The sequence below is a fragment of the Temnothorax nylanderi genome, unplaced genomic scaffold (assembly GCF_030848795.1).
Source record: "Temnothorax nylanderi isolate EJ_2023f unplaced genomic scaffold, tnyl_v1.0 TNYL_tig0166_pilon, whole genome shotgun sequence".
Lineage (NCBI taxonomy): Eukaryota > Metazoa > Arthropoda > Insecta > Hymenoptera > Formicidae > Temnothorax > Temnothorax nylanderi.
In genome coordinates this window covers 103,478-130,947 of record NW_027249228.1, presented here as the reverse complement: position 1 = coordinate 130,947, position 27,470 = coordinate 103,478, and the positions used below count along the sequence as shown (strand labels likewise).

Here is a 27,470-nt window from a genome sequence, read left to right as displayed (position 1 = left end):
GTAGCCCACCTCGATGTATTCACTTTCTCAAGTACTCCGTCTCGTACTAGTGCTTGCAACTCCTCCTCTACCAACGGTAACAACTTAAAAGGCACAGTTCGTGGTTTCAAAAATACTGGAGTTGTATTCTCCTTTACTGTCAGTTTAGCTTGAAAACCCTTAATTTTTGTAGATTCCGTATGTAATTTATTGCGATAGCATTGTAGTATCTTTTGTAATCTAGTTTGTATAGAAGCACATGTATCATTAATTGTATTAATCGAATCTGTAAGTTGCAATTGTAATTGCCTAATCCATTCACGTCCCACTAGAGGCTCGCGATTCACGGTAGAGACGTACAAATTTAGATTGACCAGATTGCCACGCCACGCGACCGATACTGAAATTATCCCGACTACTTTTACCGAGGTTTTGCAAAAATTGATTAATTGTACATTTGTAGGTTGTAACTTTTTATGCGGGAAATACTTTCGTACGGTATCTGTACTGATTACCGAAACTGCCGCTCCACTGTCTACCTCGAAACGCAGTAATTTACCTTCAATTCTAAATGTCTCGTAATATTTTTCACGATGATCTCTCTCTCTGTATGTTCCAGTAACACAAAGTCTTTTTAATTCGCAATGTAATAAATTAAAAATTAAACGTTTGACTAAAAATGGCTAACGAATTATCGGAGCGTGAAAGAATCACTAATGATGCGCGGATAGGGTGATAATGAACGATCGTTTACTGATGTCGTTCGATTATTTAATGTCACATATCCGAATCGTCAAATTAGTTGTAAGTCCATTGTTTTGAGAACAGTACGACGTTTTCAAGAAACTGGTAGCGTAAAAAGTCGCTTTAGGTCAGGCAGGCTATTGTCTGCAACTAACGATGAGAAACAATTTAAGGGGAATGGTAAGATTAAATGGTCGAAAATTGGATAAAATTTAAATGTCGTTTGTGGACAAACAAATAAACATACATAAATTTTCTTTTGAAAATTAGTCCCAAGAATATAAATAATTAAGGGTGATATTAATGATTGAAGGCGACCGCGCAATTTGCGCACTGCTCTGTTCTTGCCGCGATTCCTGGTGAACGAGCTGGAATTTTTAAATTTTTTTGGTGCCATTTTGTTGGTGAGATCCCTCTCTATAGACTAAACCTAAAGTCTACAAAGGGACGTCAAGATTACAACAATGGCAACCAAAAAAGAAAAAATTTCGAAAAATTTAAGTTATTTGTTGTTAAAACAGTTATAAAAAATTGATTTTGTGCGCTAAAATAGGTTCAGTTTACGGAAAAATTCGTTATTTTCATTAACAAAAAAAAAGCAAGTCGATATCTGCAACCGTTCGTGAGTTATCGTGGCAAAACTAGCGAAAAATGCCATTTGGTTATTATACAGAAAGAGGGCAACTTCACCGATTTCAATGACCTTGACATATGTTGTCAAGGATGTGATCCTGAGTAACTTTTCCTTATAACTTAATCGGCGGTCATTGCTTATTTAAAAGTTATAAACAAAAAAAGTTTGAGAAATTTACAAGTTTGTGTCAGTGCTAAAGTAAGTAATTTGCTGATATGTGTGCATAGACAGTACACATGTAGGAGGGCTACCGACCCTTCCCCGCAGGCAGGGGTGGGTGGGGGTGGATCTCGGTTCGCGTGGAAAATTGAAAACCTAAACCGTACAATGATACACCTTCGATTAGATTGAAACGAGGTTTACCCCACCCCACCCCGGTCTGCTTATAAGGCAAAACAAGGTCTATCATTATACGATTCAGGTTTTCAACTTTCCACGCAAACCGAGGAGCGGTAGCCCCTCCCCCGCCTACATGTGTACTGTCTATACACACATATCAGTAAATTACTTCCCTTAGCACTAAAATAAACTTGTAAATTTTTCAAACTTAATGTTCATAATTTTTAAATAAGCAATAACCGCCGATTAAGTTATAAGGAAAAGTTACTCGGAATCACGTCCTTGACAACATGTGTTAAGGTCATTGAAATCGATGAGGTTGCCCTCTTTCTGTATAATTACCTGCCATTTTGAGAAAAACACGGTTAAAGTTTAGAATACTAGTTTTAGTATCGCTAGAAAATTGATACGTACGAAGCTCAAGAGTTATCCGCGCTATAAAATGACATCTCCAGGTCAGCTTCTATTGCAGCAGAAATCACAGAACATCACAGATTTTTTTCGGCTTTGGCCTCTTTTAGACACGAGAGAAAAAAAGTAAAGTAAAAAAAAGTATATAGGGTGATAATTATTTTTATATTATTGCTTTTTTTAATAAAAGATTTTTATACATTTGAATAAGATTAAACATATATATATTTACTTACATTATTACATAATACAATATATTTAAAATTGTGACTAAGAATCTCATCGAAAAAGGATGAATATGAGTGGATAGAGTAGATATCACTTGAGGTTGAAACGATATGATATTAATTAATAAGTCATTATTTTGAGTATCAAGAGACGCGGTAGCGTCTCACGCCAAGTATATAATAATTTATTTACAAGATTATTTTTTAACAAGATACAAGAGAGATAGGGGAGAGTTGGCAATTACCGAGCCCCTAAGAACCGAAGCGTATATCTAAGCTCAGAAATGCTTCAAAAAAACAAACTGTGCAGTTTTAGATAGGTCATTTATTTGGCTATCCATATATCATAGCAATAATCTAGTTAAACACAAACTGAAATATTAATAATTTTCCAAAAAATGAGAAAACGCGGTATTATCAAACTGGTCTGATAATATCGTGACCAGGTCTGATAAAATCGTGCCCAGTTTAATAAAGCCGTACCTATAAAAATTACTCTGGCTTCAGCCAGTGACATGAAGTAGAACACAATAACAAAATGTTTTTTTTATATTTATGCATTAATATCGTCTAGTAGGTACCTACATATAGAAATAAGTGAAAGCGTTAACAAATAACGATCATTATAAATTCAAATCAAAACTTAAGCAACGATCTTTTCTGTAAGCACCTTACATTGTAAACTAAACAGTCTTGGTAACTCTTAACACACAGTTATCGTTATACCTATGAGTATTATACCTTGGGCGCGAAATTATCAAACTCAATCATTTCACTTTACAACCTTAAAATATATAGGAAAGAAACGCGTGTTTCTAAAATCACTTTGCAACCTAATTTTATAGTGTTTTAGCTTATCAAATCCGTCAGGATTATTTCTCTAATGAAAATATTATGTTACTCACCTCTTATCGAAACTACCAATAAAATTGCAACGAGCAAGCAGAGAAGCTTCCAGAGCGCACTGTGTTTACATGGACGGCCGGAACGCATTGACGGCGCATGCGGGTGGGGTATTTCGTGTTACTCTATGATATTAACATCATTGTAGGCGCGTAATACAAATAGTTATTGAGATAAACAATGGCGCGGAATTGTCAACCGCGCGGTAATTGCCAACTCTCCCCTACATCCTTTCGTAAGCGATTTACAAGATACAGGAAGCGATACATCCTCCTTTCATATCCTCCTTTCATAATACAATATATATAATAATATTTTATTAATCAATTATTTTAATTTTATTTTAAGTGAGACGCTACAGCGTATCTTTTATAGGAAGGAGAACGCTTCTCCAGAAATAAATCATTGAATTCTTTTAATAAGTCAATATTATCGAAAGATTTAAATATCGGAGAAGAATATAGATTTTTCTGATTATAACGATATAACATTGATGCACAGATATGCGCTTGACGCATAGATATGCATATATGCTTCTATTTTTCTGCCCAATTTATGTCATTCAATTTATGTCGTCGTCGTCCGTCGTTGTCGTAGTAGTCGTAGTTGTCGTAGTCGTCTTCTTCTTCGCAAAATCTTAAAAAGTGTTGTCGGTTTGGCCTACCGTGCCGCTAGATGACACTTGTTACGGGTAAGTGATAAAGCTCTAGATTATACTCTTATAATCTAGAGTTCTAGTAACTGAGAGCCGTGTTAGGCGGCGTTTACTGCATTCAAATTTTCGATTATGAGTTATCATCAGATTTGTATGTACGTCGGATGACATGACTCGTATTTTAGTACAATTCTGGAGTTGAACAGCAACCCCTATGTGGTCTATAAAAGGTTCAAAGGGGTAAAAACAGTTTTCTAACGTAAGAAGAGGAAGGAGTAGTGGGCAGTGGTTGATGTCTGAGGACGGATTGTAGTTCTCGCGAAGGTGGTTCACAGGGATTAATACAAACCCCTTCCCCTTACCTCTTACTCCTTATCCCTTACTTCTTACCCCTTACCCCTTTTTTTAGAGAAAGGGTTAAAAATTTCGAGTTTTAATTAAGGCTTCATTCATACTTAGATTATCATGATTCGGATTTTGACACAGGTCCGGGGTTGATCAGCAACCCCCTGTAGCCTGTATAGAGATGAAAAGAGATAAAAACAGTTTTCCAAGGAAAAAAGAGAAAGGAGTGATGGACAGTGGTTGGTGTCTGAGGACGGATTGTAGGCTTCGCAATGGTAGTTCCATAGGAGTTGGTGCCAATCCCCTATCCCTCACTCCTTAAAAAAAAAAGTTTAAAAATTTCGAATTTTAAATAAGGCTTAATTTATACTTAGTTTGTCATAAATCGGATTTTAGTTTACGTCTAGGGTGGTTACTTCACTCCAATATGCAATATTCAACGCTTGAGCTTGTTACAAGCTAGGGAGCGGTCGGGGAGGATTGGGCACCTGAGAACGAATGGTAGCCCTCATAAAGCCAGACCCAATGCCATTGGACTCATCCCTCTAGCCCTCTTCGTTTGGAAGTTAATTTTTAAAGTTAAAGGTTGAAGGGGGTTGAAAATAAAAAATGGTCCGATTGAAATAAGATAAAATTCTGTGGATAGAACTCTATGTGGCTGACAAAAAAGGTCCTATAGTCTCATCTTCTAAAATTAATAGTTAAAAAGTTAAAACAACCTTGCTTCGAAACGCGGATCTAGCTCGTGGCTGGGCGGGGTTCGAAGGAGGTGCGGAGGAACGGGCGCGCGGTGAGGTTCGGCAAAATGAAGTGTGTCGTGGTTGGCAATAACGTAACAGACTTTATTCTACAATGAACGGTCGCGGTATTTACAATGGTGCGGTGAGCGCAGGACACAGAGTCAGGGCGCATGCGGTGTGCGCGGGAATGCGCGAGGGCGGCGATCGGGACGGGCGATCGGCTTGCGGCGGGTGGCGCGAGGTAAAGCGCGGTGCGCACGGGCGCGGATACGGCGACGAGATCGCGGTAACTCGGCGCGTATTCGGCGGGAAGGCGGCGGGATAACGCGGGCGCGGGTCTGGCCACCGAGACGCGCTCGGGGAAGGCAGAGAGGGCCGGAGGCGCTCTACCTTGGTCCTGACTAGCGGGCGTGGTGCGCGAGGAAGCTGGTCGTCGGTCGAGAATCGCTCGGCGAAGGCAGAGAGGGCCGGAGGCGCTCTACCTTGGTCCGGACTAGCGGGCGCGTTGCGCAAGGAAGCTGGTCGTCGATCGAGAATCGCTCGGCGAAGACAGAGAGGGCCGGAGGCGCTCTACCTTCGTTCTGACTAGCGGGTGTTTTTGCGTAGGGAAGCTGGTCGTCGATCGAGAATCGCTCGGCGAAGACAGAGAGTGCCGGAGGCGCTCTACCCTCGTTCTGACTGACTAGAGAGATGCGGGAATTTCAGGATCGGTGCGGTCGGTCGGAGCGTTGATCAGGAAATCGCATTTAGCGTTAAAAACGCTCGTCTTTTATACCCGGCGCGGCGGTGTTACGCAGTGGCGGGGGTAGTGACGGCGATCGCGAGCGCCGGGATGGTGCGGCGGAACGGTCGGAAAATACGGCGTCCCGACGCCGCGATCGCGTTCGGCGGTCTTCGGTCGCGGTCGGCATCGCTCGGCGCGTCGAGGCGGTTGCCGCGTTAAGTCTGCTCGCGGACTTCCTAACGTTACATGCTAGCTTTAAAATAAGGCGGGCACACCGTGCCCGTTCCTCGCCCGGCGGATGGTCGGCCGGTCGGCCTCGGCAGGGTGTTAGGCCGGAACGATGCAGTTTTCGGGGGTGCATCGTTACAAAGTTATAGAATTTTAAAGAAAAGTAAAAAATTTACGAAAAAAAATTTTTTTTGATAATAACTTTTTACAATTCAAATTTTTATTTAAATTCCGAATGGCTAACTTACTCGAAAACAAAATGCTAAAATGTTTGCGCTTGTTACGAGCGAGAGAGTGATCAAAGAAAGTTGATGACACCTGAGGCCGCACGGTTCATAAGCAAAAACATAATAATAAGTTACTCAAGTAGCACATATTAGTTTCATATACGTTTTTTGAACGTATACATAGTTTCATAACCGTAAAGAACCATTAAAATACGTTTGAACAAAAATGTTTTTGAAACCATGATTTAAGAAACGTATTTTTTTACGTTTCTACAGTTAATAAAAATATCTATTTGTTAAATTTTTCTTTTCAAAATTATAATTTGCTTTATCTATACATGTAATAGCTGCCTTTTTTGAAACATTTAAATTTATATTGCACTAATTATTGCACAAAATAAATCATTTTATCCATGCACATATGTCCACTTATTTACTTAAATTAATTTTGTCCTACCGGTCTTAATCTATTTGTCATCGGACAAATCTGAGCTTAGAAAACTTCCAACAGTTGCAAAATAAACGTTCTGCTGAACATGGCCATTGAAGAAACATTTATACGTGTGTTCCGTTTTGAAGAACTTCCTGAACTGGTGCACATCAGTAATGCAATTAAGTTAGAGTGAGACAAGTATAGTTTGTTTCACTTTAACTTATTGCACGAATGTGCACCAGTTCAGGAATTTCTTTGAAAAAAATTTTTATAGATGGTATATGCATAAAGCTTCTAGAACATTCTCACGCATGTCTCAAAGACGTCATAAACACGTACAAAAGACGTGAAAAGTAGGAATTTTAAATGTTTTTATCTAAAATGTCTTTATCATTAAAACAAAACGTTTTTATAATAGTTTTTTAAACGTTATTTTATAAGTCACAGATTTATAATACCTCTGTCGCAATAGTATATCTTTAGAAAACATCAAGAAATAAACAATGGATAGGACAACACGAAATAAATAAATATGATATTCTTGGTCACCGAAAAGATTGTCAGCCTAATACAATTTGTGATATTTATCAATTCTCAGTTTATACAGGGTGTTTTCTCAGTAAGTACAAGAAATTGAAGAGAATATTCTGTGGCTTATTTTAGGAAGAAAAGATCTTATAAACATATGCCCTAAACTGTTTCGTGTTCAAACTACAGGGTCAAAGACGCATGCCCTTGGTGGATCTAAAAATATTTTATCGATGCTGGAAAATAGTTCTTAATGTATGCCATATGTACGCATATCAAATTTGAATAAAATATCTTTAAACATTTTCCAGATTTTCGAAATTTTCCTTTTTTTTTTTACAATTTTGACACCTTGTATTTTGAAAACAAAGCAGTTTAGAGCATACGTTTACAGAACCTTTTCTTCCTAAAATAAGCTATGGGTATCCCCTTCAATTTTTTGTACTTACTTAGGAAACACTCTGTATTTTAAACTGTAGATATGACGTAGTAATAATTACACAGGACCACAAAAAATTTTTTTTGAAAAGCAACTGGGATCAGAGTAGGTGTTTCTTATAGATTTTGGGTCACTGAATCCGAATTCGTAAATCGTTTTGCTCCATCACGTCTAGATTTTTAGATAATCGAGAAAAATAGCGGAAAATCTGTGAAAATTGAAATAAACATTTAAAGAAAGAGCAAAAGTATAACATCAAAGAAAGAGAAAAAGTATAACATCAAAATGCGGTCGCAGAACTAATTTAAATATATTTTAGTAAGTTAAATAAAGTGCAAAAAAGGAGGATGTTAAAAAAGAGACAAATTTCGCCCAAAAAGGTGTAAGTAAAAGAAATAGTGTTTTTTGTAGATCTTGATCTCCTGAATACGATAAAGCTAATAAAAAGTTCGTGGTGCTTGGGGAACACCTTGAAAATTGAGCATAAACGTGGTGTATTTACAGAAATTCGGATGAGATATATGCTATATCATAAAATGTACTGGTGAAAGATTTGTTGGAGAGAGGGAAAAGGGGGAAGAAAGAGTGTTTTGTGTGCGTGTGTGTGTGCATGTGTGCGTGCGCAAGTGCGGGTGCGTGTGCGGGTACGGGTGTGTGCGGGTGTGCGCGTGTGTGTACGCGTGTGTGCGGGTGTGTGCACACTCGCACACACGCGCACGCGCGCACACACCCGTACCCTTACCCTCACCCGCACCCGCACCCGCACCCGCACCCGCACCCGCACCCGCACCCGCACCCGCACCCGCACCCGCACCCGCACACACGCACACACACACGCACGCACGCACACACGCACACACACACGCACCCGCGCACACACACGCGCACACATACACCCGCACCCGCACCCGCGCACATACACACACACGCACACGCACCCGCACCCGCGCACGCACACACGCGCACACATACACCCGCACCCGCGCACACACGCGCACACCCGCACCCGCACCCGCGCACGCACACACGCACACACACACGCACGCACCCGCGCACATACACACACACACACACGCACCCGCGCACAGACGCGCACACCCGCCCCCGCGCGCGCGCGCGCACGCAGGCGCACACACACACACAACACTCTTTCTTCCCCCTTTTCCCTCTCTCCAACAAATCTTTCACCAGTACATTTTATAATATAGCGTATATCATCCGAATTTCTGTAAATACACCACGTTTATGCTCAATTTTCAAGGTGTTCCCCAAGCACCACGAACTTTTTATTAGCTTTATCGTATTCAGGAGATCAAGATTTACAAAAAACACTATTTTTTTTACTTACAACTTTTTGGGCGAAATTCGTCCCTTTTTTAACATCCTCCTTTTTTGCACTTTATTTAACTTACCAAAATATATTTAAATCAGTTTTGCGACCGCATTTTGATGTTATACTTTTTCTCTTTCTTTGATGTTATACTTTTGCTTTTTCTTTAAATGTTTATTTCAATTTTCACAGATTTTCCGCTATTTTTCTCGATTATCTAAAAATCTAGACGTGATGGAGCAAAACGGTTTACGAATTCGGATTCAGTGACCCAAAATCTATAAGAAACGCCTACTCTGATCCCAGTTGCTTTTCAAAAATAATTTTTTGTGGTTCTGTGTTATTAATGTCATCTTAATTATATAAGAATGCATAAAATTTTTGTAAATATAAATGTTTATAATTGACAAATTATAAATATATCACAAATTAAACAGACAAACAATCTACCCGATAAATAAAAAGTAAAATCAGAAAAATTTAAGAATTATTTCAATTAAATCAATGCTAATTCGGTCTTAGACTGTGCATGCACGCTCTAGGTGATTATATCTATTACGCCTTTTACAATTGACAGCCAATATTCTCGAAAGAGTATATACATGTCTTTTGCAGCTAAAGTGTTAAGGTACTGATCTGAAAGTATTCATACTCTTGTATGACAAATTATATATTTTTAATTACACGCTTAAGTGATTAATTGTTGAAATTTAGTGTCAGATTGAAATCACATATAAATAAGTAATTGTACATCAGAGAAAAACTAATCAAGATTAATGTAGTTGCTTTTGCTATCGAGAAATAGCATTGATGATTGAGATAGATTTGTATCAAGTTAACGAGAAGCAAAGTAATCAAAATAACTAGTGACTTTAAACAATTAACAGTTAACTGTAAATAACACTATTCAATAAAAAAAAGCACAAGAACGAACCTTGCGGCATTCGATAGTTTTTTGGACGCAGAAAACGATCTCGTTTTGCCAAATTGCTCTATCACGTCACAATTTTGAGATATTTGTAGTTAAAGTTGCAAAAATGGGCTATTTTAATGTATTTTGGCATATTATAACTACGATATGTGACGGAGAAGTTTAATCGCAATCAAAATTAAGTATGTTGTTAGGGCTTTCAGTCCTTAAAAGGAATTTTTTGTGTCGCTTATGGTTAAAAAGATATTGATGATTAACGTAGAGTCTATTGCGTCAAAATTGCGACTTACATAGCTATTGAGGATCGATAAAGTATTTTTTAATTATGTTATTCAAAAAAGGTTTTTCAGGTCCCTGATAACTAATCTGATGTCAAAATTGATAAATTAAAAATGGCAGAGTTAATATAACGGATATTAAAGGTAAAAACCATTATATTAATTTTGATATCTGCCATATTGGCTTCGCCATTTTGAATTTATCAACTTTGACATAAATTAATTATAATCCCGAAAAATATGGAAGATACGGAAACATATTTCGGACAAAAGTTGTATGGTCTAAAGGGAGACACATGATTTCGATGTGTCATGTCGTAGATGTCGTCGTTTTAAAAAATTTTAAAGGCGACTAATTTCTTAAATGGAACTTAATTTTTTTCTTAAAATAAAGATTGTAGATCTTGTCGAGAAGTTTTCAAAACATCCCCATTATTGTCTTTTGCATAAGCCGTTCCGGAGATATAAAGCTTCAACGTTTACAAAGCCACTGGTTCTACATGTATGGTTCGTGCAATAGGCTTCAATGGTTGTTGTAAACTCATTCAGTAATTCCACAAATTGCCTTTTCATTTTCTGTTTAAAATCTAGACACCGTTATATCCGCTATTTCTGTCTGTATTGCTTAAATGTGTTAATGCGTGTCGGAGAACGTCTTTTTTGGCACTAAGAATCGATCAATTGAGCATGAATTTTTCATTTCAATAAATATTTATTTAAATTATAAATTTATTTGTGATCATAAGTTTAGGGAGATGAAGTTAATTGTAGGACTTAATTTTAGTCAACTTAGTTTGATCTACCAACGCATCCGTTTTTTATTCTTAGAAAGTGATGAACTGTCTAATTTCACTTTTTGGAAACTGACTTCTTTTTTGAAAATTGATATCGCGCTGAATAACATCGGGATATTCCTCACTATTATAACGAACAAGTTTTTTTTACGATATTAGACATGGCTGATTATACTCCTTAAGAAATCGTCGATATATTACTAGCTTTAAGAGAATCTTTTGGCAATTATCGTGAAACTGCGAGACTTTACCAAAATTGGTATCCAAACAGACATCCGAATGATACCTACCGTCATTCGGAGGCTTAAAATAAGAGCTCAACAGGAAGGGTTGACCCATCGTCGCGCAAATCGTGAATATGATGTTGATGATATGCGTGTTCTCACTATCTTAGCGGCTGTCTACATTGACCTTCATATTAGCACTCGTCAAATAGCAAGACAAACAGGTATACCTCAGAAAACGATTGTGAGAATTTTGAGGAAAAAAAGTATCATTCATACCATACCACACTACCCTGCTGAAAAAGCTCGATTAAAACCATTAGAAAATCCTATTCGGTCTAATAAGATTGAATTGTGTTTTTGAACCTGCATTTTCCATTAAAACATAATTACTTTCAAATCGGTTGTACTTTGTTGAACTGGAACTTATGCCAATAGTATGTATAAATAAGTTTTTATGGTTTTGAATTAGATTTGATAGAAATATTCACATTCCGTTCTATATGTTTTAATATGTCTATATTGGTTCCGATAACGCTCAAACGTAAAATAGCAATCAAAATCTTAAACAGTTTTTATTGTTTCCGATTGAGCGTAATCGGAACCAATATAGACATATTAAAACATATAGGACGGAATGTGAATATTTCTATCGAATCTGATTCAAAACCATAGAAACTTATTTATACATACTATTGGCATAAGTTCCAGTTCAACAAAGTACAACCGATTTGAAAGTAATTATGTTTTAATGGAAAATGCAGGTTCAAAAACACAATTCAATTTTATTAGATCGAATAGGATTTTCTAATGGTTTTAATCGAGCTTTTTCAGCAGGGTAACGCAGTTTCTAATTTCAAATGACGTGCGACAGCATGAACTGTTTTGTCAACTGATAATTGCGCATGATGCAGATTTCTTCAAATACGTTCTATTCTCTGATGAATTAACATTTAAAAGTACCGGAGAATTGAACAGACATAATTGTCATTACTGGTCAAATGTCAATCCTTATTGGTATAGACAAGTAGACAATCAACATTGTTGGAGTATAATGGTTTGGTGTAGAATCGTCAACGCTTATCTAATTGGTTCACATTTTTTTTATAAGAATGTGAACGGACATAACTTTCTGGAGTTACTGAGAGATCACTTATTCGTTTTACTCGAAGAAGTCGATATGGAGACAAGGCGAAGAATGTGGATTCAATTGGATGGTGCGCCACCACATTATGCACGAACCGTAAGTTTCTGGATCAACAATTTAACGGCAGGTGGATCGGACGGAATAGTCTAATTGCATGGTCTGTCCGGTCACCGGATTTGACTTCTCCTGATTTTTACTTGTGAGGATACGTGAAAAATGTCGTGTTCGAGCAGAAGACAACAAGGAAAGACATGATCGAACAGATTCGAATGGCGAATTCGTAGGGCGATACCAAGGGCTGTCTTACTTAGAACGGTTACACATTTTGCAAAGGAAATCAGGTTATGCATTCGAGCCAACGGGAATAAGTTTGAACAGTTTCTACGATATATGTTAAGAGAACGCTAATTAAGTTGCCGTGAGTGGCAAGGGGACTCACGCTAATAAAACACCCCAAAGAGAACAGAAAACTACTACGTCCACACCGTTGTTCCTAGGTAGCGCTAAAAGTAGAATAGTGAATAAAAACGTAGATAGTGGTATGAGTTTACAACAACCATTGAAGCCTGTTGCACGAACCATGCATGTAGAACCAGTGGCTTTGTAAACTTTGAAACTTTATATCTACAGCTTATGCAAAAGACAATTTTTGGAGGTGTTTAGAAAACGTCTCGACGAAATCTACAACTTTTATCTCAAGAAAAAATTAAGTTCCATTTAAGAAATTAGTCGCCTTCAAAATATCTTAAAACGAAATCTACGACATGATTCATATTGGAATCATGTGTCCCCCTTTAGAGCATACAACTTTTGTCTGATTGTGAAACATTTTTCCGTATCTTCCTTATTTTTCGAGATATTTGCCTGCGTCGGTTAAAATGACTCATCCTGTATATGTCTTTATTTTTCCTTTAACCCTTTAACTGCTTTGGACGAGAATACTCGCGCGACGATATCGCTCGTCAGACACTTTGGAGTTAACTTGGGCCGCAAGTTTGTCAAGCAAATCTTCATAATTTCACTACAAATATAACCAAAAATCAAGATTGTTTAATCAATAGCAACTAATGTTTTATTTTATATTAATATTTGAGGTAAAAGGAGAAGTAAAATGAAAAAATGCATAAAGAAAAAATACTAATTTATTTGAATTGTTTTTCTGTGTGACAAATTCGAAAGCATGGAACAACACAAAGGGCAACGTTACAATTCTTATGACTTGACTTCTGAGAGTCTGACTAGTTTTCTTAACAAACGAGTTAACTCGTCCAAAGCGTCTGACGGACGATATCGTCGCGCGAGTATTCTCGTCTAAAGCATTTGACGGGCGATATCGTCGCGCGAATATTCTCGTCTAAAGCAGTGAATGGGTTAAATTAGACAAAGATAGACATATAATTTAACTATTAGTTACGTGCTACCCCTAAATACGTTTATACTGGGTGTCCCACAATTTCCGTATATGGAGTACAAGACGTGATTCTTTATGCTAAAAGAAACAACTTTTTCCTTTAGCAAAATTTCGTCCGGCAAGTAGTTTTTGAAGGAGAGCAGATTAAAGTTAAGCGCTCTTGGTCATGTGGCGCTCAGGAGTTATGTACTTACTTAATTAGTAAACTATTCCTTAAGGACGTTCACCGGTTAATCGATTTTCTATGTATATGCTTGAACTTTGGACCATATGCTCGTAATAGTGTTATCTATACACCTCCACAATTGTAAGAACCGTGCCGGTACCAAAGTCGAGATATTCAATGTCAAAGTTACGAATTTTAACACGTAAGGTATAGACAAAGCGTGTTCTAGAGGGATATTTTAATTTATTGCGGCAGAAATTAGTTATGTATTTTGCTAAAAAACTAATATATGATGCATGATGACATTAGGAACTTTGCTTCTTACATATTTTTTATTATAATTGGTTATTTTCTAGATATTTAATATTGAAAAAAAAAATAGCGTACTCATCCCACTGTGCGTCGGGTAGCTGTTTTTTCTTATGCGTATGGCGGCGACAACTGTTCGGCGGGTGCCATTGAGTGCTCAGATAAGAGAGGGGAAACAGGAAGGACAGTGGGGGAACCAGGCTTTGCGCGCGAAGCACGCGTATTTACAACGCTAAGTCCGCTACCTTACAGAAGACCATAATTAGACGGCATATTTTATTTGTAGGTTGCTTGAGAACCGAAAATATATCTAGGCATTGAGGACCCCCGAACGCACGTACGGCGAGACGAAGGCTTGCAGCCCATCTAAAGGTTAATGGACAGTAAAATATAATGTGATTGATGTCCTGAGCAGGGTCTCCACACAGACAGGAGCCGTCGTTAATAATGTTTTTCCTAAATAAGCTGTGATTCAAATTATAATAGTTAGCTCTTAGTCGAGAGACCGTGACAATAGCATCGCGTTTTAATCCCGATTTGTAATACCAAGGTTGGGCGGCAGTGTGGTCTAGTGGTAGAGCGCCAGACTCGTAATCTGAGGAACCAGGTTCGAGTCCACTAGAGCCATGTAAACATGGAAAGTTTTTTCCGAAAGCTGCGCCCTCCGTGCAAGATAGGCTCTTGTGCGGAGCAAACTGGGCTCCGTCTTTCGGAAAGAGACGTTAAGCCGTTGGTCCAAAGGGTTAAGTGAGAGGAGAAGTGTAGTATTGGATGAGAATAGAATAAAGGGTTGGGAACGTCCCTACAAAACGCCTTGCAACCCTGAGGGGAGTCGATAAACGTATTTATTTTTTAATACCAAGGTTTGTGTGGGAGCGTTAATATATATGTTCCGATAAAAGTGCGTACCTTTGTGTTGAGCTCTTCTAAAGAGATAATAATGAAAGTCTGTTGCGAGTTTTTCTCTTTGAATAATGAACAAGTCCGTGTGTGGGAATTTAAAATTCGGAAATTCCTGACCTTCACGTATGGCCCTTTTTGCCAAGCTGTCAACTATTTCGTTGCCTGAGATTCCTTTATGCGAGGGAATCCATATAAATTGTATATCGATACCGCGTTCTTGCGCTGCGATAAGTTTGGCCTTAATGAGGGGGATCAAGTAATTAGAATGGCAGGTAACCGGATTTGTGAGAACCTCCAAGACGGTCTTGGAATCGGTAATTATGGTGTATCTGGGAAAACCCAGATCCAATGTAGTTAGGACCGCGTTATAAATAGCCCATGCTTCGGCGGTATAAACCGAGGCATATGGAGAAAGTTTGTACATAAGGCTTTTACGGAGTTGTGACGAATAGCACGCCGCACCCACGTAGGGGCCCAAGTCCATCTTGGAACCATCCGTATAGAAAACTATCATGTCTATCTTTATGGATCCGAATGCCTGAGCGAAGACATTTTGTACGGACGATTTAGGTATTCTTTCGATAATATTCAATAAATCCGGCCCAGGGCGGTAGTGAGGAGTGTTGGATAAAGCGTGCCCTATTGCGAGAAAAATAAAATGAACAGTCGTATTACTTTGAACAAATGTATTTTCACAAGCGACAAGAGTACAACGCATGTTACTCAGGCGAAGGTTCGGGAGGAAGTAAGCATGAGCAAGAGGGACGCCAGCTATAAAGGAACGCAATTGTAGCGACGCTAATCAAACTTAGAACTAGTTCCGGCCAATAGATACCGTGAATGTCTCGAGATCGTATACCAATAAGGAGGAGAAAAAAGGATAGATTGGAATGAGTGCTGGAATGGGGGAGGGCTTAGCGCTGAGTGTATCTGTGGTTGATATTGTCTTATGTGTAGCAAAAGGTTGATCAGAGGGAACTTATCTTGGCAATACGCCTGGCTGTCAGGATCTCTGAGTGTAGTGTCTGATGTAATTTTTCACCTACAGGTTGATCTGTGATTGAGAGGATTTTGAGCAGATACTTAGAGGTTAAAAATTTGAGTCGGAGTTTCAACAGAGGTTCTTTGGCTTTAGCGAACATGGTGTTGATTGGAGTAGAAATTCTGTTACTTAAAAAAACCCTAATGGCCTTATTTTGGATAATTTCCAGCCGATGAAATTTGGGGTTGGATTTTAGGGCAAAAATGTGTGCGGCGTATTCAAGTCCCTAAGTATTGCTCGATACACGTTAAGGAGAAGTTGTGGATGGGATCCCCACCACACTTCCCTCAAAGATGAAATAACATCGGCAGTTCTTCTAGCTTTGTTAATTAGGTAGTCCATATGTAGGTTTTCTGACAATTTGGGATCCAAAATGACTCCCAGGAATTTTACTGAATCCGAGGGCCGGATCATATCATTATCTATTTTGACTCCAAGCACACCAAGGTTTTGAATTTTTCGTTTGGAGAAAAGCATCATGCGAGTTTTATTGGGAGATATTTCTAAATCGCGATTCCTTAAATATTCCTTAATATTATCCAGAGAGATCTCCAACCATCTGATAACCTTGTTTATACGAGCAGCCGAGGCGTAAATAACTATGTCGTCGGCAAACTGTAAAATTTTGACATGCCTGTGCAGCTTGGTTGCGATTAGCCTTAAGTATAGATTAAATAACACAGGACTAAGTACAGAACCCTGTGGAGCACCCTTTCGAGAGATCCGAGGGGAAGTGAGCCCGCCCTGAACGACAAATTGAACCTTTCTTTCCGAAATGAGATTATGAATAAACTGACAAACTTTTTTAGGAAATTTAGCTTCAACCAAATCTCTGACTAGTATACTTGGAATGACGTTGTCGAATGCCGATTTGATGTCGATGAAAATTGCAACCGTGGCCTTTCCATTGATATTGTTATGATGAATATCAGATGTGAGGATTGTGAGATTGTCCGCGTAGGAACGAAATTTGCGGAACCCAAATTGGTGCTCGGGGATTAGCGTGGTTTCAGAGGTACCCGACTTGTCAGTGACCCAGTGTATCCTATTCAAAATCATTTTTTCTAGTAGTTTAAGTATACAGGATGTGAGAGCTATAGGACAGACCCCACTGCCGTGGGGTTTGGGAATGAAGTATACCAAAGAATGAGATCATAATTCTGGGAAGCTACCCTCAGCAAGGACATTGTTCAAAACTCTGAGGAGAAGCTTTTTAAAAGGCAACGGGAGAGCTTTAAGAATTTTATAGTCAAATCGATCGATGCCCGGACTGGACTTGCTTTTGGATGAGTTGAGAACATGGTGGAATTTTCTATAATGAAATGGATTGTCAATCCATGCCAGAGGGTTATCTTCTTCCCGATCACAATCCGATAAATCGGCGGGGGGCTCAGAGCAAGAGGGAGGGCAAATGTTAGCCATTGTCTCTTCGACCTGCTCTTCATCCACGGATGAAGGCGCATCGGAAGGAGCCAACTTACGATTACGAAACCGTTTAACCATTTTTCAAATGCTAGACGTAGGAGTCAGAAAATTCAAAGTGTTGCAATAATTTTTTTATCCTTCTCTCTTAGCCTTTTTCAAAGTTTTTCTGGTAGCTGCGATTTGATCACGGTAAATTTGGTAGTTCTCAACAGAGGGAACCTTACGGTATCTTTTGCAAGCGAGCTTTCTCGCCCGAACAGCCTCCGAACAGTTCTCGTCCCACCACGGGGCGGGGGGAGGCCTGCCCGACGCGCCATTCTGGTCCCGGCTCCCAAGGGACACTGAGTCCCTGACCGGCGGAGAGAACAGATCAATGATATTCTGTAAACATTCTGAAAAGGCTTTGTATTACAACAATGGCTTTTTATCACCCCCATTCGAGAACGCGTTCCTCAAACCTCCCAGCCTGAATTTCAAGCGTTCGGGAAAAATTTTTAAGTTGTTCACGAGTGAACCTACATCTATGAGAGAAAATGGTCTTTGTTTTAACCTTTTGGTTTATGGTAATCAAAATCGGGCGATGGTTACTCCCAAGAGTGTCGCTGAGAACTTTGGTATTCAATACTGGAACAGCGCACTGGTCTGCTAAACCAAAGATCTCAGGTTCGAATCCAGTCCTGGTAGAACTAAAATAAATAAAAATTGTATCGCTTGTCTCTCCTCCTCGACGGAGCGGCAGCCCGTCAGGAGTATCCCTTGCCTAGAAACCCCCTCTACCTTGCCGTTCGGATTCGGCGTTAAACTATAGGTCCCATGTGCTTGTGTACAACCTGCGTGCGCACCACAAGCACATGACTTTGGGGGAGGCCTAAGTCCGACTCGGACTGTTGCGCCATTGGATTGGATTGAAGAGCTTGTCTAGGTCGATTTCCGTGAATGAATTTGTTTTGCGTATCAAGATAGTTATACCCCGTCTGCCCACGCTACTGTTTTTGCGTATTACGTCGAAACCGCGAATGTTAAAGGAATGGTTAGGTTTTAAACAAGTTTCAAATAGGACAATTATATCGTAAAACTCGCATAGCTTTTCAACTTCAGCCTTTTTGTGGACCGCTCTCCTACAGTTCCAATAAAGGATACTGAAACCTGAAAATAAGCCGACCATGCTTGAATTTTGATTCATTTACCGGCCGCTAAAACCTTGGAAGATGATACAGAACTGACATATCATCTCATATATCTGTGAACCTTTGAGGGCAGGGAAGTATTCTGGCAGTTTGTTTATCATATCGATAATTGTTTTGATAATCTGAGGACCGAGGAAATTACAGAAATTGGAGTTTGGATCATTGGGAACGTTTTTGTTAGAAGAAATGCTAAACCAAAATGCTGGAAAGCCTTTATTGTCTTTGGATCTACTCTTAGTAAAATTAAGACAGGCGTTGTGATCCTCGCGGAGCTTTTGTTGGTGAATCTGGGATAGATGCTCTCGCACGTTTTTTGTACTTCCCATCACCGGAATGATTCTTTGACCAGTCTGCTTGAGGGAGTTGATAACCGTGGGAGAGGTGCATTTGGACACGGTACATTTGGACACCGTTCATTTGGACACGATCAATTGGACACCGTTTATTTGGATACGATTTATTTGGACACGGTTTATTTGGACATAGTGCATTTGGACGCCGTTCATTTGGACACGATCAATTGGACACGGTTCGTTTGGACACCGTTTATTTCGACACGGTTTATTTGGACACGGTTCACCTGGACACCATAAAAAATGCGGCCTGTGCAGTTGGACACGAAAATGCGCGGCCTGTGCAGTTGGACACCAAAAGGCGCGGCCTGTGCAGTTGGACACCAGAATGCGTGACCTGTACAAATGTTTTCAAGATACGATGGTAAATGTGATAAATTATAGCAAATTTATCAATTTTACCGGTAATTGTAACCAAGACTTTTTGGTAAAAGTAATAAATCTTTCATTAATTTTGTTGGTACAAATTTGTTTTTCCTGCCATTGTTTCGGCCACATTAGTGCCAACTGTCGGTGTAGGAAATGCTCGCAGCTCTCTCACGACAAACCAGAGGACTGCCGGAGAACCATTTATCATCCCTATGCATAAGGATACTTGTGGAATGTAAGTTTCCACCGCAAGCTTAGTTTTATAGATAGAAATTTCTTTGGGAACTCTTTGTCCCTCAAATTTGACCATGACTGTTTCAGAGGGTTCAAAATTAACCTCACCGTCTTTTTTGATTTTGCGATTTATTTGTTGAATAGAAATAATTTTTACCGGAGACTCGATCTCCTTGACAAGTTCTTGTTCGTTGAAATATAACGGGATACCTTTCACGAAGGTTATCCTCATAAGTTTAAAAGCAGGAATAAACGCGACAAGGTTTTTTTCCTTAAGCGCAGGGTGACCGATGATACGGTTGGCTGCAAGGGGAGAGGTAAACTGCACCCTAACCTTGTTGTTGCCAATTGCGCGGATTTCAGTGACATCCTCTTTTATCATAACGTTAATGATTTTAGAAATCAGCAAGGGGTCGAGGGAGATATTAGATTCCGCGTATTGGAAGTGCACGAGATACGGGGAAAAATCGCTATCTTTATATCTATTGGCTTCTCTTCTATATTTTTTCGGCGGGGCCGAAGTTGCGGGCGATATGGATCCCCCCGGGGACGGATTTCCCTCTCGGTTGGCCTCTTTACGCCCCTTCTGACTTCGTTACGATTGTCTCCATTCGATTTAATATCTACACTCGCGTCAGAGGCGCATGGCAAAAAGTCGTAGTTAGAGCGGCTCTCGGGGGAGTCCCCGTTTCGGCAAGGCACGTTACAAATACTATCTTTGTTATGAGAACCGTTTTTTCTAATCTCAAGGTCGCGATCATCCGTCGCGGCGTGATTTCCGCGTGTGAGAATGGTCATTTTTAAATTATACTCGCCAGCCGAGTTAGAGCGAGGACGAGGGCGAGGACGAGAGAAGGTCGCGGTGTTGCTACAAAGGTCCCTTTTTATTTGAAGGCTTATTATTGTTTCTATTTTTCTTTTTTTCCCCCATATCTAAGGAAAGATCTTGCCTGTTTTCTGAAATCCCGAAGGGGCTGCGGTCCCTCGACGAAGGTCGGGATCCTAAGACCGATGTAGATACTGGACTCAAAGGCAAGTCTCGAGCTTCCTCATTGAAGCTGTTAATAAAATTTACGAACTCACTCTGCGGAATCGAGGGCCTACGCTGGCTCGGGGATTCCTCGTTTGGATTAAGGCTGCACGGGGTCGAAGTCACCTGCATTGCCTTACGCGCAAATTCCACGGGATAAGATATTATCTAACGCTTAAACCGGTACAAAAAACGGTTATGCCCGCAAGACACGAGCTAAATAAAATACCTGTTTATGTATAAAACGCACCGAAACCGCACTATAAAACACGCTTAACGCGCGAAAGCCCGTTTGCCACGAGGGCACAAAGACTCAGGAACGCAATAAACTGCGCAGGATCACGGGAGAGGGAGAAGCACGTCCACCCGCTACCACGACTCAAGCGCGAGCCGCGAATCGGTATTTCGAAGCGTGTCGCCATGGAAAAGTGGCAACACTGTATAGTCTACGCTAAAAGTTGTAGAGTGGGAAGAGAGTCGCGCTGTACGGAAAGACAGCCGAACGCGCGCGAAACTTTTAGCTACGATTATAACCGGTGAACGTCCTTAAATGTAGTGATGCTATTTAACTGTCATATGTAATTGTGAAATATTTAGAATAATAGAACGTTCAACTCACAAAGTATATTACTACTTATATTCTTAATTTTACCTTTATTTTTAGATGGTGTTACGGAATTAGACTTTTTTTTTATTTATTACGTAAAAAATAAACGCAACACTTATTTTGTTAACTTTATCATATTTTTAGCAATACAGAAAAAGGTCAAGAAGTAGGTACAAATGAGGAGCGTGTGCCACTCCTGAACGCCACATAAACAATTAAGAGCCCTAGTCCTTAACTTTAACTTGCTCTCCTGTGAAAGCTACTTATCAGACGCAATTTTGCTAAAAGGAAAACTTGTTTCTTTTAGCATAAAGAATCACATATTGTACTCCATATGCGAGAATTTGGAGTATCCTGTATATATATGTAAGGTGTTTCTTAAACTATTAAATTTATAGGAGTTGATTTTTGAAGTTATTTTATAAAGAAAAGGGCATGTAAACATATGGTTTCAAAAGCTTTTCATATAGATACAAGTTAAAAATTGTATCTTAGTGTTAAAAATTATCATTTTTTCTTAATAGCTTTTAAGTAAAAAAAGGTTTAAAAAATAAAATTTTTTTGTGCAACTTTTTTTAAAACATTGACATTATATTTAATACAAGTATAACTTTGAGTAAAATTAACTTAAATTAAATTAACCACTGTATGTTAGTTGTATTTTAATCCTTTCCAAAACAATTAGGCAAAATTTTTAAACCCCTTGTTTTTATGTTATAATTTTTTACAAAATGGCAACTAAAACAATAGAGGAAAGTCTCCTATTATGAGATAAGTTCCTAATATGCGATAGTGGGGTTTTTGCTAAACGAATAGGTTCTATTTGTTGGTTTCACTATGAATTTATTACCCTTATATGAACAGATTAAATCAAACACCCTGTATATATTTTCCAATACAATAATTACTTACTAATTTTATTGAAAAACGAATATTTGGTTTAAACATTTAGGATTTAAGCTCATTTTGTTATTATTATATTTTATTCTTTTTTAATTTTATCTCTCTCTATATTTTCAGATGTCATCCTGATGTGAATGTACCACCACCATTAAATCAATTAGTAATAGAAAATATGTTAAGATTGCCTGGACTCAACGCAGATTCGTTATTACAAGCCATTAAAGGAAATACTTTTGATCATGTATCAGCTATATACAATTTACTTGTTGACCGATTAGAACCAACAATGCCTAATTTACCCAGTATCCAAAGTATACCAGGTGATTATCTGCCAGATGGTGCACATCAATTAGAAAAGGTAATTATTTTTGAAAAAGAAACATGTAGTTTATTTATCTTTAATTTTACAAGTACACATTTGATTTGCGTAGTAAATTTCATAATTGAGAAATATACTAATGAATTATTATACAAAAGTTTTATTTTATATGTTTCATATGAAAAAATATCTTAGATATTTAGTTATTGATTGAACCTATTGAGAACTAGATTGTCTTTTTCTAAGAGCTCAGGTACTCACAATTAGGCGGTTTGCCATTCATGTGTCATTGGTATATACACTTGGTTAGAAACATTACCATATGTATTTTTTGATAGATCCAACTAATAAATATGTTTTATTTTTTTACATAAAGATACAAAAGATAAGATATGATTTAATACGAGTGACATGCATTATATTTACTGAATAGATATAAATTTAAACAAGTAGAAACTTGTACATTGCTTCCTCATAGTTTTTAAGTGTGCAAGTGGAAACTTGTACATTGCTTTCTCATCGTTTTTAAGTGAGCAAGTAGAAACTTGTACATTGCTTCCTTATAGTTTTTAAGTGTGCAAGTAGAAACCTGCACATTGCTTCCTCTATGAGGAAGCCTGTTTTTTTATGCATAATTATTAGTAGATATTTATTAATTTGGCTTCCTCATAGAGGAAGCAATATGCAAGTTTCTACTTGCACACTTGAAAACTATAAGCGAAAACTTTAATGCTTCGTAACTTTTGAACGGATTGTGACCGCCACTTTTTTCAAGGTCAAGGTTAGTCAGGGTCATGACCTTGACAACATATGTCAAGGTCAAGGTCATTGGCGAGTGGGGTCTTAATATGCATAATTACCTTGAAAAAGAAGATTATATTAGGATGTCCCATTTTAAACAATCCAAAATTTTCGTTCTTTTCAGTTTTAGAAGAAAATGTTTCAGATAAAAGTTGTATGATCTAGAAGGGGACAAATAATGATAAAATCAATTTTCGAAAAAAAAATCTATTTTTCAAGATCACGTGAAAGTCACCTTTAATTTTTTGAATAAAATACTCTATTTTTGATAACAGTATTTTGTAGCTAATGTTGAGACGTTTCCAAAGACCTGTAATAGCTGGCATTAAAATTACACAAGGTAGTTATTTCTACGTGGAGGTTACACGGTTGAATTTATATCTTGTGTGCGAGTATGCGTGTATGTGCACGCGCGCGGAAATGCATACGTGGCTGGATGTGTGGATAAATTGATGGGTGAATATATATATGAATGAGTAAGGGCCGGTTGTTTCAACCTGTTGGTAAACTACCTAATAGTTAGACATATGATTTAACTATTAGTTAGCTTACCAATAGGTTGGAACAACCGGCCCTAAGTGAGGCAACATGATATCAAGAGACACTGTAGTGTCTTGCGCCAAGTTACACGCGCAGCGCGAGACCGCCGTGTATCTTCACACGAACGGACGGGTTGCAAGTACCCGAGATTTTGAGATCTTAATAACGAGTGAACGGATCAAGTTCTAAGTAGGCTTGATCGATAGCTTGGGTTTCAATTATGTTATAAAAATGTTTTTACTTTTTCACTACGTGCCCTACGAGCGGAGATATTGCAACGCAAAATCTGAAATGTTAAATTTTACAATTAAGAAATGTCGTCGTTAAATTTTGCATTTTTAATTCTTATTTCTTTTAAATAAATGTTTAATTTTGTATTTATTTTTACATATTATTTGGGTTGAGTAAGGTAATACATTTTGATGATATTATTCTTTTAAGGAGAATTAAAGCTACTGCCACTTAGGTTGGAACAGGAAGATCCTTAAATGGGAGCACGAAGATACGTACCACTTGGGTTTAATTGTTTAAAAGTGCAAAAGTTATTTTTTGAGGTAGACTTGGGTTGAGTTAGGTAACGCCAATTTTGTGATATAAAAAAAAAGATAAATACGTTTATTGACTCCCCTCAGGGTTGCAAGGCGTTTTGTAGGGACGTTCCCAACCCTTTATTCAATTCTCATCCAATACTACCCTTCTCCTCTCACTTAACCCTTTGGACCAACGGCTTAAGAGGATCCTATAGTGGCAGTCGTTACCGACATTTAGTTAAATGCATTAAACTTTTAATTGGCTTTACGGAATTGCAAAATTCTTTTACAGAATTGAAGTACGTACAAAAATGTAGGTCTGTCTGGTCAACTTTGCATCAAAAACAAAAAAAAATTAAAAATTTGAGCATATAGAGCTGTCACTGACGACAATATTTGCTTATACAAAATAACTGCAGGTTATATATACAAAATGAGATACGGTGGAACCTAGGGAAAACATTTCAGAACAATATCGTGCAATTAGAACTAAGATTGAAAGCCTAGAAAAAAAGTTTAGTGTATTTAACTTTTATATGTGCACCGTTCAGGTTGATAAGATAAGCAGTATTGCGTGTAGCGAGAGATGGCGCAGCAATCGAACAAGGACAGATGCCTCTCGTTAGACAAGGACAGATATAGATATATAACATAGCAAACAGGATTAGAAATGTTAACATTATCGACATCGAGGAAGTTCGGCCGTCGCTATAGGATCCCTTTAACGTCTTTTTCCGAAAGACGGAGCCCAGTTTGCTCCGCACAAGAGCCTATCTTGCACGGAGGGCGCAGCTTTCGGAAAAAACTTTCCATGTTTACATGGCTCTAGTGGACTCGAACCTGGTTCCTCAGATTACGAGTCTGGCGCTCTACCACTAGACCACACTGCCGCCCCAATTTTGTGATATAATAATTTTGTTAAAAAGAAATAAAGCTACTACCACTTAGGTTGGATATACAACATACATTTGGATTTACAACATACATTGCGCATGTACTTGGCGCCTCTTTTTACCTTTTTTGAAAAAGGTAATTTTGTACTGATTATATATGGGGCATTTTGGCTGAAATTTTCACATTTTCACCCTGACCTACTGCAATAATTTTGACAATTTTTTTTCAAGAAGTATTCTAAAAAAGAGAAAACACGTATTTTTTAGTTTGAGCCTACGATCAATATTTCCGACAGTGTCATTTTTGTAAAAAATTAATTTTTTGATAACTCTAGTTTTTAAAACGTTAATATCTTGGAAATGTTCAATCCTATCGAAGAACGGTTCGGATAAAATTCGGATAATCCATTTGTTCAGTTTAAAATGAATTATATGATGTATAAATTCTTTTCAATTTTTGGACAGTCTAAAGTTATTATACGATGTTGAAGGAGAAAAAATCATTTTTTGTAAAGTTCACCATTTTTTTAAATTAAAAATAAAATTTATAAAAATTCTATTGAAAATTACAAAATTTTTAAGACCTCTTGGAGCATGGCAAAATTTTGTTTCGAAAAATTATATCTAATTGAAGTTTTTGTAATAACCTGAATTCAACATTATACTCGGACTAAAATAGTCAAAATGCATCCGTTAGTAACAAATTAATATTATATATCTTGATATTGTGTTGTTACGAAAGAAGAAAACACATTTTTCGGTGTCGTATTTTCCATAACGAATTTTCTGTACAAAGTCTGTGTTACGTTTTATAACTAATTCTATTTAATTAAGCTATAATACTCGATATCTTCAGTGCATTATCCGAATTGGCAACGGGAAAGTTATTTTTTACACTAAAAGATATTTCCTTTCGGAACATATCAAGTACTATAGCTTAATTAAATAGAATTAGTGGTAATTATTTAGTATAGGGGAATCAGGCCCCAATGACCTTGACCTTGACATATGTTGTCAAGAACATGACTTTGAGTAACTTTTCCTTATAACATAATCGTCGCTTATTGCTTATTTAAAAGTTATGAACAAAAAAAGTTGGAGAAATTAGTAACAGTTTGTGTCGAAACTAAGGGAAGTAGTTTGCTGATATGTGTGTATAGACAGTACACATGTAGGCGGGGGAGAGGCTATCGCCCCTCCCTCGCAAGCAGGGTGGGTGCACGTGGGGGGGGGGGGGGGTGGACGTTGGTTCGCGTGGAAAATTGAAAACTCGAACTGTATAATGATAGACCTTGTTTCGCCCTGTAGAGACAGGAGTGGGATGGGGTGGAATGGACCTTGTTTTGCATAGATGGTTCTCTGGACGGACAAACACAAAGACTGTTCAATATATTAACGATTCACTTTAATGACTTTCCTTCGTTCATACATGTACTATTTCCACATACATTAGTCATTTGTACCTTTCAATACTCAAAATAACTGTTATATTCTTCAAACTTTTTTTGTTAATAACTTTTTAATGAAGAATGAGCGACGGCTAAGTTATAAGGAAAAGTTACTCAGGGTCATCCTTGACAACATATGTAAGGTCAAGGTCATTGGGGCTGGTTCCCCTATACTAAATTGTTGGGTATTATCTTAGATGTGCGCAGGTGTTGAGAAATCAGAATTAGCCAAATGAAAAGAACACAACTTTACTGTAACTGGAATCAGTATTACAATCACGCTCGCATGTCTTCAAACGAACGCTACCAAAAAACGAATGTATAATAAGGGGGGGTTTTAGCGCACTCAAAAGAATACCAACCGAAAAAAGATTACCACGAGACGTGCGCGTGTTGTTGTTAGCGCCGCTGCGCCCAGACGTACCTTATTGGATATAATTATCACTAGGCGCGCGCTTATTTAAACACGAAAACTAAAATCTATAAGAACTTAACATAAATAATTACCACGATTTTTCCCCTCTAATATCGTATAACACTTTAGACTGTCCAAAAATTAAAAAGAATATATACATCGTGTAATTCATTTTAAACTGAACATTTTATCCGAATCGTTTTTCGTTAGGATTGAACATTTCCAAGATGTTAACGTTTTAAAAAGTACAGTTACCGAAAAATTCAATTTTTACAAAAACCACACTGTCGGAAATATTGATCGTAGGCCCAAACCAAAAAATACG

At 38.1% G+C, this 27,470-nt stretch overlaps 1 protein-coding gene across 2 annotated transcripts in view; it reads left to right on the top strand.

Moving 5' to 3' along the window:
* LOC139777845 (serine/threonine-protein kinase SIK3) overlaps positions 1-27,470 on the top strand; it is a 196,087-nt gene that overhangs the window by 68,913 nt on the left and 99,704 nt on the right. For both annotated transcript variants that reach the window (XM_071715484.1, XM_071715485.1), the window contains one exon: positions 22,317-22,557. In XM_071715484.1, the coding sequence (XP_071571585.1) occupies positions 22,317-22,557 (241 nt within the window). The remainder of the gene's footprint in view (positions 1-22,316; positions 22,558-27,470) is intronic.